Raw genomic sequence first — 20,546 nt, forward strand, 5'->3', positions numbered from 1 at the left:
CGGTACAGAAAGTTTAGTTACTTACCTGAGAAAGAAGTTCTGGATTCCGAGAATACGACAAAGAGTAAAATTCATTATACACAGGTGTATAACATGTCGAAAGGTTACAGGGAAAGCTTACAGAGTACCAGACCCACTACCATTACCGAAATACAGAGTACAGGACGGACCACCATTTAGCATTACAGGAGTAGATTTTACTGGAGCCATGAACATTAAAAATAAAGACGGATCAATGGGAAAGGCATACCTCAACATGTGCCTTGGTACGAAGACTGGTGGGAGAGACTGATCGGTTTGACTAAAACCTGCATTAAGAAAGTACTAGGAAAAGCGCTTATCACCCTCGAGGTTCTTCAGACGCTTGTAACAGAAGTTGAATGCATCATCAACGACCGACCGCTAACATATGTGTCTTCTGATCACTTAGATGAAGATCCACTCACACCATCCCACCTTCTATAAGGACGCCGGATTTCTTCACCAGTATTTCCAGACGACACGTGCGCTCTCACACCAACGTCAAACTCGCGAGATTGCGTGAAGAATTTAGCAAATTTTACAGCTAATACGATACATCATTTTTGGATCAGATGGAAAAACGAATATCTCGCATCACTGCGAGAACTCCACAAAGTACACAAGCGAATACCAGATACTCCTAGGGTCGGCGATGTCGTACTCGTACATGACGATAATATCCATAGAACGAGATGGCCACTTGCAGTTATCGATGAGCTGATCACTGGTCAAGACGGTTTCGTGCGAGCAGCCCGAGTCAGAACCAATAGAGGTGTTAACATACGTCCGGTCAAAAATATTTATCCATTAGAGACCAGCGAATGAAAATACTGACGTCATATTTGTATTTTCATAATGACTTGAAAAAGCACATACAACTTTAAAAAGTGATTATTTAAAATTAATGTTGTGATTAAATTCAGAGACATGGATAGTCTGAGTAGAGTCAGTGCAAACATATAACTTTCGTGGCCCGGAGTGTTATATTTAGCGCGCATCTTTTTAACGTTATTGGCGTTTATCGTTTGGCGCCTTTTACCGCTACGTCACTTCTTGACGTACTTTCTCTATACTTGTTTGGATTTGAATTGAGTTGATGTAATACAGTCATCAAAACCGAACCTGCTTTTAGTATTGATGTCAATCCCGACAACTATGCCAGACTGTATGTGACAATATTGTTAGACATTCCAACTATCTCGACGATTGTCCACAAAATGCTTTGAAACTTTTCCCTTAGTTAGTCCCTTAGGGAACATTTTCCCTTAGGAGCTTTATGACTACCAGCCAAGATCAGTGGGCAAAAAAAAAACAACGGACTTATGTCAAAAATCGATTTATACTTTAATTAAAACAAACGTAAGACTATTTTCCGACTTACGGAGTATTTCATATGCTTGCAAACAGTTTCCGACTTAATCATTCATAAAAAATCGTCACTATTAAAAATCGCGTGTACAAAATATATACCACGAAGTGGTAATTTTCGCGTCAAACCCATTTACTAAAAATGTTTTAAAACACGTTTTGCCGAGACATGCACCAGACAATATCCTTATCCGTTGTCTTATGGAACTGCTTGTAATTTTAGAACGAAATCGGGACTAATGTTCGAGGAATGGCGCCTTGACACACATGTATTTTATTCTAAGTTAAGATGACTAAAAATAAATTAGAAATTGTTGAAACAGTGTTATCTTTTTTACAATAACATTTTCCCGCTGATTATTATTAAGATCGACACATCTTCTGAATGTCACGTATAATAAGGAGTTAGTTTATAATATTTCGGCGTGCCTTCCATGATGTGCTTTCGGTAGACTGCGTGTACATAAGGATATATGTTGACGTTAAATTTTCCTGTAAATAGAAATGCCGAACTGTCTTTAAGAAATGCTGAACTGTGTTTACAGTTACCAAAATACAAATTAAAAAAAAAACACAGACAACTAATTTTTGATTGGCCAACACGCTTGTCATTGTAAGAGTAAACGACAGCTTGTGACTGTGACATATATATCGTGGCGATATCAAACTGTCTGTTTTTTTTTGTTTGAAGTTTTATAGTGAAACGCGGGCAAAGCGTAAAACGGGATAAATGTCCCTAAGGTATAATAACTTGGCATGTACCATTATTGTAAGTCCTCTATCAAATGGTTCCGCTTGGGCCTTCTGGGGGCCGCCAGAGCCAAAATCAGAAATCTTTAAATGCTTTCTTCTGATGAAACACCCGATCATCACCAAACTTTGCCTTTAGCTTCCTCAGTATGGTCAGCTCTCAAATCTGTTCATATGAGTTAACATAGCCCGTTTTATGATTTACAATAAGCGGCTTCGGCCCATTTTGGCCTCTTGTTAATATTTGAACCTCTGTTAGCTTTGTCATCATTCCTAAAAATCGTTTTCGTGGAATGAAATAATAGCATTTTATTACGTTTATATTTAAATAATGTAAAACATAATCTAGTTTTTTTAAGTACCTCAAAAAGGTTTCGACAACATATTTTCTATGTTTTATAAGTTATACATACGCCTATCTACAAACCACCAGGTATATGCCCGATTTGTTGAGTCTTTAATGTGTTCATCGTAGGACAAATGACATTCATAAGTTTGTATACCTGTTTGACGTTTTATATTTTCTTCATCTCAAAATTCAAAGTTTTGTGTTATTTTTAATGTGGAATCAGGTTGACATACGACTTTTCATTTTTAGAATTAGTGTGTACACGTATTCAATGTTAAATAATACGACATCCTTCATGACGTTGCCTTTGAGGTGAAAGTAGCATGGTTGTTGTTTGCACAAGAATCAAACACTTGCGTGCAGGTGATCACAATATCAAGAAAAATGGTCCTAGGCGGTGTTGTCTTTAGTATGACAGACCTTCTGCAGTCTGTTTATAGCGGCGCTGCTAGTTGGAAATACCATTTTTTAAAATATGGCATATTTCTACTATTATGATTTTTGGTTTGAAACATATCGTTTCAGACTTAATGAACCTGATGAAATGCTCATGTTTCACAGTCTAGGCTACACATACACGCACAAATGGCAAGCGTCGACTCATTTAAAGCACTGAGCACAGCAACACAGACAGAACCGCACATCTCAAAGCAGGTCAGCCACAAAAATAAACTAAATAGTGGAAAGATATAGCAGTTGGGTTGATTAAAAAATAAATCAACAGGTACGTTTTGATGATAAATTTTAAAGATATAACTATGGGAGAGTAATTCATCGGTTTAAAAGAGATCTGGACTTGCCAACATTATTCTTAATCCTTTTCCAACTAGTTTGACAAGACAGTAAATCCCCGCCGGGGTAAGCTCTAACATGAGTGACAAATTACCAGACTGTATAAAGTAAATATATAAATAGGTTCACTCTGAGGTATCAATACACCAACGTACCCACTTGGACAATATTCGAAGGGAGACATAGACAATGTGACAACCATAATTTTACATAAGGTAAAGTTACAGTGAGAATTAATCTGACAGGGATTACTTTTATTTACACTGCCATGTGTCATTATTATGGTGGCTGATTTCTGCCATTTCGTGTTGGTGTGTTGGCGGGGCGAAAACACGACAACACGAAAACTCGACAAAAACCTAATTTGTCGAGTTTTCATGTTGTCGTGTCGACGGGGCGAAAACACGACAAATTTTACGCGAAAACTCGACGTTTAAAGGGCGCCGACACGACAGATTTATCTGTCGAGTTTTCGTGTTGGCGGGTATAAATATGTCATGTCGGCGCCCTTTATTTGTCGTGTTTTCGTGTCGGCGGGGCGGAAACACGACAACACGGAAACTCGACAAATTAGTTATTTGTCGTGTTTTCGTGTTGTCCTGTTTTCGTATCGGCGGGGCGAAAACACGACAACATGACACATACCTAATTAATACATTATTTGTCGAGTTTTCGTGTTGTCGTATTTTCGCCCCGCCGACACGAAAACACGAAAACTCGACAAATTAGAAATTAGGTTTTTGACGTGTTTTCGTCCCGCCGACACGAAAACACGACAAATTCTTTTCAGACGTCTCTTATAAAATGTAGAATAATATGAAGTGTATGTATAACTGACCTGGTTCCAGAAATATTTCATTGGTGTGCGGGGAGCGGCAACAGTTAAAGAATGAAGGCGGCATTGGCGAGCCGAGAGGGGTTAGGTACGGAAAGGGTTAAACCCTCATGTTAGGTGGGTCAGGGCGTATCTGCCTTTAAATGTTTGAAATATATGTATAAAATGGTGGCCTCTGCTGCATTTTTGAGCCCAAATTTTGAGGTACGGGGGTTGGGTATTTCGTGTGAATAAGATAATCTTCATGGAGGCCCACGCATATACGTTATTATTTTCTAATTGTACAGGGTCGGGTCCTGGGTAGGGGGCGATGGCCGTGCCATCCCCAAACTCCAACCCAAACCCTAAAGTGACATTTACTCGTCATAGTTGCACCCAACCCAACTACTTTGGCAAAGGAATAATATTGTTTTCACAATTTAGACCCAAAAATGCAACAGAGGCCATCATTTCATTCCTATATTTCAAAAATGTCCGTGAGGATACCCTCTGACCCATAAATCGGAGGGCATGACCCCCTAACGTATCTCAAATTTTGGAAAGAAATGCAGCAGGGACCACCATTTTATATCTATATTTCAAAAATGAGAAGGGAAAGACCCTGTGACTCCACTGACAGGTGTGTGTGTGTGTGTGGCGGGGGGGGGGGGGGGGGTAAACGGTACCTCAAAATTTGCAGCAGAAGCCAACATTTTATATATGTATTTCAAACATTTTAAAGCAGACACGCCCTGACCCACCTACTCTACTCGGCTCACCGATGCCGCCTTCGTTCTTTAACTGTTGCCGCCCCTCGCACCCCAAAGAAATATTTCTGGAACCGGATCAGTAATACATACACTTCGTTTGCTTAAAACGATAACTGACATCTGACATATTATTGTACTGTTTTATAATCTCCAATATCCTAATGCAGCTTTAAGGAATATAAATAAATTTTAAATTGGCGGTTCGTTCCAATAGAAAGACAAATGCTTCTAAAACCCTTTGCCACTGGCTTCAGAATAACTCTACATTTTATAAGAGATGTCTAAAAAGAATTGGTCGTGTTTTCGTGTCGGCGGAGCGAAAACACGACAACACGAAAACTCGACAAATACCTAATTTGTCGAGTTTTCGTGTTTTCGTCTCGGCGGGTCGAAAACACGACAACACGAAAATCCGACAAATAATGTATTTGTCGTGTTTTCGTGTTGTCGTGTCGGCGGGGCGAAAACACCAAAACACGACAAATAAAGGGCGCCGACACGACAAATTTATACCCGCCAACACGAAAACTCGACAGATAAATCTGTCGTGTCGGCGCCCTTTAAACGTCGAGTTTTCGCGTAAAATTTATCGTGTTTTCGTGTTTTCGTCTCGCCAACACAAAAACTCGACAAATTAGGTATTTGTCGTGTTTTCGGCCCGCCGACACGACAACACAAAATGGCAGAAATCAGCCATCATACATTATACGCCACCCGAAGGCGAAGACGGCGTATATTGGGATGTATCGGGTTAAATGTCTGTGGAGATTAAAATTTACCATGTATTTGATTTCACCAGTTACGTGTTTATAATAGCATGTACTTCTTTCAGATAATCACGTTTGTGTTCTATCTTCATTAAGGCAACTAAGGTATATTAAAAACTACAAAATCTTTTAGTAGATTAAGTGAAAAAATCTACTTCGCTGGTACACCAGCGAGAGTTTGTAGGATGTTCTGCTGTTCTAAAAATAAACGAATGTGTGTTTACCTTCTACAAGTCATGCATACTGATAAAAACATACATTCTAGCATAAAAACTGCTGTTATTTTACTTTTTCGGGGTGTTTTAACAGGAGAAAGCGTGTGTTACAGAGAGGGTTCTCGCGCTCACGTGCTATTATAACACCTTTTTATATATTCACGTTCCTAGGCAAAGCGTAAACGTATTACGGCCCCAAAACGGATAATTCAAAAGGAAATGACGTCAACGTGAAAAAAAAAACAATGTAGACTTTGCCGCGCATTTCATGAAAATTTAATGACGTTGAGGGACAATACATTCATTTACCTGGTTTTTACGCGTTTTATGCTAGAATAGCGTTAGCGCATGTATTTTTCGTGTTATAACATCTTCAGAATCCCTCGGGTACCAACCAATCCCTCGGGATTCTGCAGAAGTTATAACACGAAAAAACATGCGTTATCCATACAAGAGGTTATTTCTTTGTCTTGTTATACTTTCAATTTTAACTGTAGGGATAATACACGTTCTTTTGTGTATTAACGTCTGCAGAAGCCCGCGGGATTGTTTGTGACCGAGACCGAAGGTCGAGGTCACAAACATATCCCAAGGGCTTCTGCAGACGTTAATACACAAAACAAACGTGTATTGTCGCTATTCTTGCATAAAAAATATTTCACGACGATTTATGTATTGTTTTCATATGTGATGACTTGACGATTCCGGTACATTTTTTATTTACCATTCATGTTGTTCCTGGAAACGGTAAACATGTTTTTAATATCCGTATCCAGGGCCCGGAAATAAACAACGCTATCAAAAGCACATCCTGAAGATTTTTAAGCGATTTTTTTATCTCTCATTATTACAAACATAAAACTACCAATAATTGTTCATATAATTTCACAATTTGGTGGACTCGATCACAATTTCAAGAATAATAACTTTACATTCGAGTTATATTGAGTACGAACACGCAGTTGGAGTACGGATGAGTACGAACGTAGTGTCAAGTTTCCAAGCTGTTTACATAAATTCTTCGAGAAATTAGATAAAAACATACCGACTGATACTTACCAAAATCATAAATATAATACCTAAAAACGAACAATAGCACAAGTTACACGCGATACTTATTTATTCACAGTCATTTACAATAACTGAACAGACGCTTTGTAAAGGGAGTGAACTCTAAGAGAAGCTAGTGCGTACATTGATCGGGGCAGTACGTTTGGGGTTGGAAACAGATACAGCTAAACATACTATGGAATACATTGTATCTATAATGCTACAAGAAGTGGTTGTTATGGAAGAAACAAGACGCAGATGCCAAATATCAGTGTGCGCAAAAATACATACATATATCCCTGGCAAAGCATTTCAAAAATAAAAATCATGTATTAACAGCACGTGAAATGCCTTGTTTGCACACGATTTTTCTCCCGTTTATACATGGGCGGATCCAGTGAAAAAAGTAGTTTTTATGCAAGAATGAATAAAAATGTACACAAATACTGTATTGTACATACTGTTAAATAACTTAGTGGTCAGGTTACCACAATGCTACATTTGTAATCCCATTCATTTGGTTTTGTTTACAAAGAGTAAGAGTATTGTCTGTTGGCCACTCCTCCCGGAGAAATTGACAGGTTTAAACTTCTTTCTCAAAGTCATCTTTGCAAGAATTTTTAGAATCAGACTTTTGGATTAACTGTTGTAAAAAAAGTTAAAAATGTACAAATATGCCAATTTTCAGAAAAATTCGTTCTACTGTTTTTATATGTTTTTCTAATGGGTCCCTGATGTTTAGATTGCATAAAGTAATAGAAAAGCCTGCCCTCACCCCATCTTGTGGCTTATATACTCCAGTTCTCCTTTTAACATGTTACGCTTAGTCCGGTGTGCCAGCATGAAACCTCTTCAATTTTTTGTACAGCCACATCTTGACTTCAATACGTCCGTAGTTTCTGTTTCATCACTCAATACAACTTTTGGCGGCGTATTAACATTTCAACTTGTTGGAATATTGTGGGTATTTAAGTGAGTTTATATACAAATGGCCGCTTCGAACCCACTAGTTGTGCTTTTTTAATTCACCGTTTTAGCTGGTACCCCCACTAAACTTTGTTCTCGTTGTCAAGTTGTTTTAATTTCTGTACTTATTTTTGAGCATGCATTATGCAAGCATCGGAACATACAAGGATATATAAGGTATTCGCGTTTGACCAAATGAACTGCGTTCCTGTCCTTGTTATGAAGAGTCTCAGATTTGATATCAATTTTGATTTCATATTAATAGCACTAAAATGGAAATATATTTAGGTCAACGTCAACAATCGAATATTTTGGAAATAATATATATATATTGTGACAGTGGTTGGAGGTGCTAAAATGTCATAATTTAATAAACAGTGTAACGACTAATCGCTATATACGTGAGAAGTAGATAGTTGTGTACATACTTAACAAATATTACCTTTCTTTATAGTTTGTGTTTAAATTTAACAGAAATCTTTAAATGATTGTAAACATTAAAGAAGATGGCATAATTCCTTTCAATTGTGTTCCCGCGAAAATATAGTTCTGGGTCTGTAATGAGACATAGAATCTTCTCTTTGATCCTGGTATCATGGAAGTGTGGTAATTTTTAAGTCTTATACAGTATAGTTGAGTTTGAAACATACAATTAACCGGCTTAAATTTGAAATAAAATTTACAGGTACAGTCGTTTAAATCACATGCATGGTGCAGGCAATCAGATATATAATTGGGATGCTATGAATTTATAAAAGAGTTTAACTTAATTCTTTCTTCAAATGTTTGGAAAAGGTTGTATGTACTTTAATTTTCCTTTCTCCCAGTGTTTTAACTTTGTACATCCAAACAAACAAAACACAAAAGTGCCAACATTAAAAAATGTTTTACCTCATGATAAAAGGAAGTGTACAAAATTAGTTAACACGTTTTATAACATGCATAAACTAATAAGTAGTCACTGGGTTAATAAAGACAGCAAATGTAGTCAAAGTAGGACAGTACAAACAAGAACACATACGTTACTTCTATACTTATTATCTTATAAAGTTTTCTTAAGACTTAGTTCACTTATATTCATTTTTTGACATACAGGATGTACTTAAGACAAGAAAGGTTATCATATAAAGAAACGTGAACGCCTGTTTAAATCATTCATCTTTATAAATAACTAGTAAAGAATATAACGGTTTCATTGGTTTTGTGTATTAGAATTCAGAATTTTGACACGATACTAAACGTAGCCGTACATGCTGAAAATGTTAAAATAACTTTTTTTAGATATTCACAGCCAGACATTGATTCTTGTAGTGTACAGGAAGTAAAAAACTACAGCATAATATGGTCTACAATAAGGTTCATAGAACGTGTAAGAGTTGCTTTGAATTATTTAAAAACATGTGCGACTATACATGTATTTTTGGGGATTAATTTTTTTTAAATTTTAATCTTGCTGCATACAACTGATCCCACACTAAAACATTTATGTTGGACATAGATTAACCCCAAAAGATTAAATCTGGAAAAGGGTGGCCCATGATGGTATAAATCCCATTTCAATCAACATAGCATACCTAAAACGCGCAGTTCAATGAATGCGTAACTATACATATTAAACAAGGGGTTATTTATCTTCCACCATGCACCAGTCATAGTGTTTCAATATTTCTTTTGGCAGAGACACTCTGTGTATTTTATTTGTTTCATCAACGTTAAAGAAACATCTTGGATAAACTTCCCATTTGAACTTCCGGTATAGGCGACATTATAAAATTTGGCTTATGCAAAAACTGTACGTCGATCGTCGTGTCAGTATAACGGTTAATAATGCGCCTAACATGTGCACACTGTCGCGTCCATATATATCTTAAATAGTATAATATGTGCTGTGGCATTTTCTTCCTGGTCAGGTGCCACAGTTTTTTTTATATAAAATCAATACCTTCATAGGAAACGTAACGAAGTAAACATGAAACAGAAATTAAAAACATGATACGAAAAGTAAAATATTTAAAGAGTAAATTCGTAAAAAAGTGAAAACACAACTACTTATAACCATCTGACAAAAGAATCGGCAACATTCCCATTTTTACTGTTATATGCTGTCCAACAACTGTGCCGCTTCATATACGCCTTCGTTACAAAAGTATTAAAACCTCAAAACAAACCTTAAAGAATACAAAAATAGAAAAGGCGGAAACTCCACACGACGAAAACGAAAATGTTGCAGGCTCGGTTTGATAACAAGCCCGAGTTTAATAACCTGCAACATCTTACCGTCTGTGAAATAAACACTGCGGTGGCTTGATATTCGTTTTTGTAAGGTAACAACTACTGCCTTTTGACCTTACAACCCGGTAAAATAAGACGTTTGAACTGTTAACACTTTAAAGTCGCTGTGGCAGTTATTAGTAAGCAGTTATATATGTCATGCCAGAAAAAATCTTTTGGCAGTTACGCTTTCTTTTGGAAAAAACTATCGATACTGAATAGTAGAAATTTACCTTTACATGTAATTTATACGAGGCACATCAAAATATAAACTCATACAATATTGGTTAATGATTTTCGATATCTAGTATCAATGGCTGCTTTTTTAAATTTAAAACAGAGTTCTATATTGTGATAAATGGTGCTTATATCAACCAGCATCGCATCTTATTTGTGTACAATGTCAAAAATTCTCTATGAGTAGGTTCACTAGGAGGATCATCAACATACAATACAATAGTGTTAAAATTTTCAAGCTGTTCTGTTAACGTATGTTTTTAAAAAAAAGATTTTGATTTAAATTTACTTTATGCATCGATAACATAGCTTTCGATATCTTTATTAGGCAGAACCTTGAACTACTAATTGTTAGTTTGTGTTCAACAAACCAGGAATTAAAAACGGCTCCTTTATACGGCTTGTGCCTTATAAATGTTAGAGTTAGAAAAACAACTGGATGACAAACAAAACATGTTTTGGTATGTTTTCTGGTATTCTGGGATCCTGTAGTCTATTCAATGTATCAAATGAAGGCTGCTTAATCTAGTGCTAGGGAGTGTCATTCATTACCGCTTAACACATTCAAACAGAGTGTTCTATTATTCTGCTTGGATATGTTCTATGCTTCCGAAAGACCTTCTTAAGACACATTATTTTCTTTGCTCGCAAATGTTCCATTTTGTTCAAGATCATAAAGAAAAAATCATAAAGACTGCTTGATGAGGTGTATTAAAGATATTACTATGACTCAGATTGTCTTCAAGCATAGCGAGTGTTCTCCCTGACGATTTGACCGAATAAATTGTCCCTGAAGATAATCGATCTCAGCCTTACATTCGTCGGTATAGGTAATAAATACAGAATTGGTTTGCTTTACTGAATGTCGAGAGATTTTGACATGTTTTAAAAAAAAACGACGGGTGTGAAGCTGAACCATAAATAGTAAGAATTAGTGTTCGGTACCCATCAGCTAAACTTTTGAGTAAAATGTAAATATCTTTTACATGTTACACCTTTTTTTTCGCTGAGTTTACTTCTAATGTTTCATCTATTTACAAAGCACAGCATATTTTGTGCTGAGAAATAGGAAATTGTTGTTCAAAGTAACTAGTAATTGTCATTCAACATTTTTTATTTTATATATCATGCTTACTTAATAAGATACGAGTCTTATATACAAGAACATTACAAATGTAAGAGTTTAATGCATACGAAGGGGCAAATCGTGATTATGGAACAGATCATAGTATTGTTGAGTGTGAGTGATTAAAATTAGCTTTACATTCTAGCCTGACTAATAATTCCTGCATGCTAGAAGGTCATCCACCTTGTCTGCGATCGATATGTATGTATCTAAGTTATTTATAGTCACCGCTAGATAAACGTTTAGAGAACGAAAAAAAATTATTTCAGATGACTGACTGAATGAAAAACAAACGCAGAGTAAATTTCTAGAGCATTACAATATGTGTTGACATGACAATGTTTTCTCACAAATTAAAATAAATACTCATTTCAAAAGAGGTGGCACAAGTATACCTTTATTTGAACAACTTGATTTTTATTGGATAACATACGGGATAATATTGTCATCACAAGTCTTGGCATTATTAATTAAACTTTTAGTACAGATATCCAATGCCCATCTTTATTTACTTCATATTTAGAAAACCCTCACCATATGTATTGAACTTTACTAAACACATGAATTAAATGTATATACAGAGCTAATTTTATAATGTAACGTCAGAAGGTAACAATGGCTTGCTTACAAAAGTTCAAGTTTTTCAGTGTCAGTACACATTCATCTACAAAAGTATTAATTTTTAATTCTTTCAATGTACATAATTGATTTGCTCGACTATTCAAAGAATAGGCAGAGCTTTTGGACTCGCCCATGCGTCGGCGTCGGCGTCCCGATTTGGTTAAGTTTTGGTATGTAAGCTGGTATGATCTCAGTAACCACTTGCTTGTGGGAATGAATTCTTTACAAAATTATGCCCCTTGTAGGACTTAGAAACTTTTTATTAAGGTTTCATATGTAAGCTGGTATCTCAGTACCCAGTGATTGGAATGAATTGAAACTTTATATACTAGTTACCTGTGATGATCTGACATGCAGGACATAACCCTGCTTTGCATTTTTACAAAATTATGCCCCTTTTTCGACTTAGCAGTTCTTGGTAAACTTTTTGTATGTAAGCTGATATGCTCAGTACCCACTAACAGGAATGAATTGAAACTTCACACAATTGATCTTGCCACGAGCTGATATGCATTGTCAGGCTTCATAACCCTATTTCGCAATTTTACGAAATCCTGCCCCTTTTTCGACTCATATTGCTGTTGAATAGTCGAGCGTTGCTGTCCTCCGACAGCTCTTGTTCTTTTACATTTACATACATTATACGCAGGCATTGTGCATACTTTCTAATATAAAATTCGGGTTTAGTTTAGCTTTAAACCTTCATGTAGTAAACCTCATCACTAACGTAATCATATGCGCGTGCAGTTTGCGAAAGTCCATTACAATTATCTTTTTTAATGGATGACGAATATTACCTACGTAAACCATGTATTATTAGTTAAACATGCTAATAATTTTGACTATTGAAAAGCAAGCCATTTACTTAGTGTTTTGTACTTATAGCAGCGTTTTAGTGAACGCTTTCTGTGGTCGTATTAGAATTCAAAGTAGACATTTTGTCCGGCGGTCGTCTGTGGCTATTACAGGAAGAAAATGAAACAAATAACTGAGTCATAGGTTCTCAACATTAACAGCCACTTAAAAGTGTAGTGAATGTGGATTTCGAACCCGTTGATACTGTCAGTCATGTTCAGGACTCCTATATGTGCGATGCTGAAACATCCTGGCTGACTTTGGCGAAGGTGCCGTGTTCTCAGGGTTATGTGATGTGCATAAATTGCACTCGGTTGCAGATAAATGTTCGAAAGATTAGACACTAAATTGTTCGGGCCTGTTTATAAAGCAGGAACTATATGGCACTTTCATTTCAGCAATTAAGCAAATATCATCAGTCATTTACTTTTTTCGAATGACGAAGGGTTTGGAAACATCGAATCGTAATACTCTTCCAGTAAGGCAATTACCCTGTCAGCTGCGGCTGGCTTGCTGTAGTCAATATCGTCATTGATGCAAACAAATTTCCTGGATAAGAAGTATATGAATGAGTAAGCAATACATTCTAATTTCAGTAAATTAAAGTAAAAGACAAAGATAAAAAAAATATATTTTATGACTGGATACCTCGAATGAGAAATATGTGCATGATATATTTACCTCTCAGGAGATTTACCTGTCATTACCAAACTCATTTGCTCTGATTGTATTAGAAGCATATCTGTATTGTTTATAGTTTACTAATAGGTTTCTTGTAGAGTATCAAAAACAAATGTCAAAACTTGATCTAAAAATCAGAGGGAGTGTGATAGTGATACTCGAACGTTTTAATGTATGTTTCTTAATTACAAAAGATATATGCTAATATGCTGAAACAAACGAAGGACGTGTGCTTTTATTAGCTACCTACTAAAATACAAGGTAAAACTAAAGCGGAAGTGGGAGTTCTCTCACTTATTGTTTAAGTTGAAGATGTTATTTATAACAATATTACTCCTCCTTCGACCCTTTGAAGCATGTCTATAAAGTCTATGAAAAGACTTTGGAAGCAAAGAACGCAGTCAAGCAAAATAATAGCAGACTCGGTAAGAATGAGTCTGTTCATGGTGCAACACCCTCAGTTCCCGAACACCGGTTCGAGACTTGTTAAATAAAGAACTGTTAAGAAAATTACATAAAACTAGTGTCATATTTTAAAAATGTATATTTTTTACAAGTTTGTCTGCATTCTAAAGTATTCTAGCTAGGGATATACCTTAAAGTAATATGTATCTTAGATAAAAGTCTCAGTAGGAAAGAATGTACCTTTTAGTTTTCAGCAGCATATCCAAGTCTTTACGTGTTTTGTTTTCATCTACAGTTACCATCACAAATGAAACATGAGGACTGTCTATTTTAGGTTCAAACCTAATTGAAACAAAAAGTCATCAGTTAATCTAAGTTTTATTGCCGTTTTGGCGACTGCTTCTTTAAATATGTTTCTTTTTCTTTTTCTTGTCTTTATTTAAAGTTAAGACTAATTTGACTAATATTCTACAACATGTAATATATAACAAACGTATATAGAGACGTCTGTATTGTTACTAATCAAAATTGCATATTCCTGGCCCTGCGTTCATAAAACATGTTTCGGTCTCAGCTGAGTTTGAGTTTGAAATCTTAATTTTAATCTTATTAAATCCTTTGAAAATAGTTATTAACATATTTGGTTTTAAACATGCTGTTTAGACATAAACGACAAATAAAATTTCATTATCAAACTTGGCTGAGACTTAAAATGTTTTGTGAACACGGGGCCCGATCTTTTCGTTATATTTAATTTTGAAAGCTAAAAACTTTACAATTAGAATGCAAGCTATATGTCATTGAAATAATATGCAATGTATGTCATTCAACTAACCTGTTGGAACTGTTACTTCCTTCCATGAGAAAGTACATGTATGCACACCCAAACTGAAAAGCGAACGGACTTCTCAATTGTTGAGTGATTGTAAATTGCACCTCATTCGGGAATCTGTTAAACAAACGCAAATTTCTGCCAATGAAATATTCACTTATTTACCTTGAAATCTTTCTTCAAAAATGTCACTAACTCAGTTATTATCAAGCAAACAGTTCATTGCGTGTTATCCCCTTAAGTATCTTAACTGTTCAAAATTGCCTGTTAGTGCCCACTTCTGCCATCCACATACTTGGTTTAACTACTAGATATTTTGATTTTTGTAACTTAGTCAGTTATGGACACGGTTTCATAAAATAGAGGAGACTCTTTTCGGTCTGGCATCAGTTCCAATCCCTCTTAAATATTTACAATTATACTAGAAAAGCCTGAACCATTCTGAGTTTGAGACTGTCCTTGTCATGGTTAATCGCCATACGGCCACAAAGCTATTGCAATAATTACCTAAGGGTTAAACAGTATTCCTTTTATCAACAGCATTGTATAAAATACATTTAGAATGAGGAAAAATGTTACAAAGTAACTCATCTGATTCATTTTCCTAAAACATTCTGTATACATATAATTAGAGTATTATTGTTATGATAGGCTGCAAACAGATATGTAGTATTGAATGATAAAATGTAAAAAAGTAAAGTAATGAAGAAAGGATAAAATGAGAGGTAAATATGAAAACTGGGAATTACGTTAACTGTTTATGCAGACAGATGACAAAATACGACACAGAAAACTTAACCCCTCTATAAGGAAGGAAAATAATGTAAAAAGGAGATCTAGCTATCGGGACAACACCCATCAACCGTTGTGACTCAAAACGATCTGTCGCTGCTATGAATTGATGAGCTTTGAATTTGTTCGAAAGACAGACGCTCGTTATCGAACGAAAGGTTGTCAATTGTAGCGGGAGAGGGGAGGTTAGTCAAAAGTTTTTGTCTTTGCTAGTTGTAGTTGGGACAGGATAAATGATGACTGTTTCGACTCACAAATACACACCGGGGAATTAATGAACGCCGATGGAGAATAAAGTTTAGTGAATTACAACCCTGTCTTAGGCAAGTTAGAATCACCTGGAGCTTACGCTGAACAATTTTAAACAGGACATTGTCCTTTTTATTGCTTTTTGTATTTAAGGCAGTTTTGAAAGAACAGAATGTTGTTTTGTCTGTGATACGAGCTCTTTCTGTTTTGCGGAAGGTAGAAAGACGTTCTGTTGAACTATATTCTACGTGGTATCAACGGTAACATTTCAGGGTGTCTAAACTCGACCTATGTCCAATATTCAGAGGAATTAAATTGCATAAACAGTTGGATGCTAGGTTATTGTTCATTTTGAATAGAAGGGAATATTTATAAATTAGTATACAGAGGCTTTTAAGAAGGTAATCAAGATCAAGTTCGTGAAAAACTTTCATTAAATAAACAAAGGGAGAAATATCAGTTTGACTAAGCTGCCAAACCCCTTGTTCCTCTTGAGATTAGGGATTCTGCAAGGATTCAACAAAGAACTGGAAGCCTGCACTAATTATAGAACAAAACCATGATCGGCCATACACGGTATAGATATTCTAGTTACAACTGATTTTAATTTCAGCGCAAATTTTGTTTGTTTGTTTGATTTTGATTTAACGCCGTTTTTCAACAGTATTTCAGTCATGTAACGGCGGGCAGTTAACCTAACCAGTGTTCCTGGATTCTCTACCAGTACAAACCTGTTCTCCGCAAGTAACTGCCAACTTCCCAACATGAATCAGAGGTGGAGGATTAATGATATCAGACACAATGTCGTTTATCAAATAGTCACGGAGAACATACGCCCCGTCCGAGGATCGAACTCGCGACCCCGAGATCCGTAGTCCAACGCTCTTACCTATTGAGCTAAGCGGGTGGGCTTTCAGCGCAAATTAGAGCCTGATAGAAGTGGACAGCAGCAAAAACAAGTCACCTGTTAATCAGTCACCTATTGATCATTACTACGAATCCCCTTCTGTAAGCAGTTGAAATAAATGTATAGCTTATATTCAGATTTGATAAACTAAGTCATATAAAAAGTCGCCATATGACCTTTCATGTGTCGGTGCGACGTTAAATCCAAAAAAAGAAAGAAAAAAAGTCATATAAAAATTGAAGAATGAGCTGGTTATGTGGATATATAATTGATTAGAATTATGTATTTTTGAGAAGTTTGTGTAAAAGATGAATTCACCAAACTTTGGATTGGCCTATCATTTATCATGCTTTGTATATGCTAGTTAAGCAAGTTTTTATACCTATCATATACATTCTGATGACAGACACAAGTGTTCCCTTTTTCTAAAATAAGTAAAAACATGTTGTTCACAACTGTAGCTAACTTTAAACTTAAGTAAATAATTACTTGTACAGATTGTGATACTCTTTCATATTCTCTCATACACTTACTATTATTTCCTTTACAATTCAACAGTTTTTTTTAAAAATTACCCCCATTGAAACTCGTTTTGGTGATTTAGTGATTCAAGCATGATAAATATATACTAAACAGTGCCAGATATATGATTTTAATTTCATTTTCCGCATCTTGTAAAGCAAAGAGAACTTGAAGTGTCTGTTTTGTTCAGAAATGCCAAATTGTAAGCTGACATATAAGACAAGAGACAGTGATATACAATGTAATATCTAGCACTATTTGGACCATTAAGCGCCTTGTGGTTGTGGTCTAATTGATTTTTATATTTTTCCGTTTTCTTTGTAGACCATCAGTTGGCCGAAAATGCCAATATGTCAAATTTGTAAAGACAGTTATAGTGACAGCTTTCTAAACTGTGGACATACATGTAAGGTAAAGGTAATGGTCTTGTTTATTATAGTGTCACCCCTATTGAAAGGGCCAGCCAATTTGGCTTATGAGACACCTTTTATTGTGCGTACCAATTACCTCCCAACTTCTACCACTATGCCAGGCCCAGGCGGATAGAAATCGTTAACCATTCATTTAACTAGCTCGCGGCTCACGAACCGGCCATTTTGGAATGAGTCCCATGACAAACATCCCCCGGACGAACGCTCCCCATGGGGCTCGAACCTTCGACCTCCCGATCCCGAGGCGGACGCCTTAACCACTGGGCCATGGTGAGCGGTTTGCAAACTGGAGGAAAGAGGAGGAATGTGCTCTATTTTCCGATGCTTGCAAGCGTGTAAAAGCTATTTTACAAAGACTCTATCTGGATATATAGTTCTGAGCCTTGTAATTTGCTTTTGTTGGGTCAAGGGAAGGCAGAGTTGGCTCTTGGGTAATTAATAAATATCCTAGAGTAAGAAAAGTGGAAACTCCACAGATCGTTCAACACGACAAAAACGAAAATGTTGCAGGCTCGGTTTGATTGAGCCTGTTCATGGACGGTAGTGGAAATGCATGTTACCGTCCACGCCCTCTAGCCCCGGGTTGAGCAGAACATCCATGTCTATTAGATAGGAGTGAATTTAGTAGTGACAGATAGTTCTTACTGCATGTGTATGTCGTTGTTCATTGTTGTCTATGAAACTGGTTATTATTAATGTTTATTTTCAGAACACCTTACCATAAAGTGACCATGATGGTAAGACGTTAGGCGTCCGCCCGCCTGTCATTCATCCGTCCGTCTCTCAAACTCCCACCCAAATTGCCCCTAACCTCAAACCCCAATAAAATTATTTTCATTTTCAGTATCTTGCGTTTCTTCTCTATTACTAGCACATCATCATTTCCACTGCCTGCATAACCCCCTACCACTCACCAATCCCACAAACAGTCGCAATGGTCACCTTTTAACAAAGTCATTAAACTTGCAAAACCCTGTACCAGTAAAGCGCACACTTTACAGGAATGCACGATATATTATAGTTCCTTGGTTTGCTATTAAGACATGAAACATGAAATCATGTGCGAAAATGGAGAATGACTAAGACTAATAATGTTATAAATTATGTAATCTGTGTTACATTTACAGTTTTGAGCAGTGTTGATCGTAACATGAAAGTAGTTATGTCCAGTTACGAGATACATTTTTATATTTATACAATATGTGTATAATACATCTTGCTTTATATTTTCTTATATTTTCCTGTGCGCTTAACAAGTTGCAACATGTCCAGATCACGGCAGCTCGCGTCATCACTAAGACGCCCCGTCACAGTCATATAACACCGGTTCTGAAGGAGCTCCATTGGTTGCCAGTGAAATACAGGGTGCAGTACAAGGTTTTGACCCACACCTTTAAGGCTTTACACAATCAGTCCCTGTCTATATTAGGGATATGATAGAAGTGTATAAACCATTCAGAAACCTAAGATCACAAGACACGCTCTCACTGGTTATGCCAAAAACTAAAACCATGATTTATGGCAATCGCAGCTTTTCGTGCACTGCTCAAAAACTTTGGAACTCCCTTCCCGTCAAGATCAGGGAAGCTGACACGCTAGCTGCTTTCAAAAGCCTGCTAAAAATCCACTTCTTTGTACAATATTGATACTTTCATGCTTGTTTTTCGTCTTCTTCATAAAACAGCGTAGAATAGTATTTTATCACTTAAATACTTTTAAATATGTGTATTTTTATTTTGTTTAATCTTTACGTTTTACAAAATTTATGATTTTTGTTAATGTGGAATGCATTATTTTTGTATGCGTATTTGTTTGTATTTCTGCAATTTTTCTGTGAATTACTTTTGAACGTGTGCATGTGCATGAAAAAAGCTATATAAATGTGGTATAATTATAATATATAATATATTTATTTTGCGTTTTGAACAGAAGACTTTTATACTTTATAATGTAATTGTCTTGTTTTTTTTATGAATGGAAGATATATACTTTAAATATAAGTGTCCTTTATGGAATGAGGTTTGAAAATACAGGTTTTTTTCTGATGCGCTATATCAAAAAGTTTGAGTGTTGTAAATAGGACTCATTCTTCTGTGTTTCGGAGAAACAAAATGTCTAAGTACATAACGAATGCAAATCATAGTTATATTGTATTGATATCTATTTTACCTTTAGAGTTTTACAGAATATTACATCCATGTCCCCCTTTTTTTGTACCTTCGTGCCCCCATTTGAATTCCAAATTAGGCAAAATACATTAAAACTGTATATATGATATTGAAGATAAGCCTTTTATCTTTATCATGCAACATTTTTGTTTCGATATCCTCAACAGCCATTGTGAAAATTCAAGATGTTTCCATTATGTGTGTAACCTAATTCTTGACCGCCATTTTCCTAAATCATCGTGCCACTTGTGTTATTCGGGTCGCTTATGCCATTCAAACAGTAACAAGTGGTTTTCTACAGTGCAGTTCAACACGTCAGGTCCATGTCATAAGAAAACCAGCAGGTCTAAACTATATCATATTGTTGCACTTAAAAACTTTAAATACATTTATCAATACACAATACAAAAAGTCCTTCTTTGAGAATAAATACTTTGTCTAAAATTGTACTTCAATCGTCACAGTTTTATTTTGTAGAATATATCAAACATCTTTTTCAAAAGTATTTTTTCTTTAGATATGTTTTGTTTGTGTCTGTAACATATTTATCTAGATATTCTCAGTATTGAAATACGGTTAACATACAT

At 35.9% G+C, this 20,546-nt stretch overlaps 1 protein-coding gene across 1 annotated transcript; it reads right to left on the minus strand.

The window, feature by feature from the left end:
• Window positions 1-11,795: 11,795 nt before the first annotated feature.
• LOC123555227 (N-acetylglucosamine-1-phosphotransferase subunits alpha/beta-like) lies at window positions 11,796-15,011 on the minus strand. Its single transcript, XM_045345899.2, has 3 exons — window positions 14,894-15,011; window positions 14,299-14,400; window positions 11,796-13,521 (listed from the first exon to the last, which is right to left on the minus strand). The coding sequence occupies exons 1-3, from the start codon at window positions 14,929-14,931 to the stop codon at window positions 13,392-13,394; spliced, it is 270 nt and encodes an 89-aa protein (XP_045201834.2). The 5' UTR covers window positions 14,932-15,011; the 3' UTR covers window positions 11,796-13,391.
• Window positions 15,012-20,546: the final 5,535 nt, after the last annotated feature.

Source organism: Mercenaria mercenaria, chromosome 7 (assembly GCF_021730395.1).
Source record: "Mercenaria mercenaria strain notata chromosome 7, MADL_Memer_1, whole genome shotgun sequence".
In the NCBI taxonomy this organism is placed as follows: Eukaryota; Metazoa; Mollusca; class Bivalvia; order Venerida; family Veneridae; genus Mercenaria; species Mercenaria mercenaria.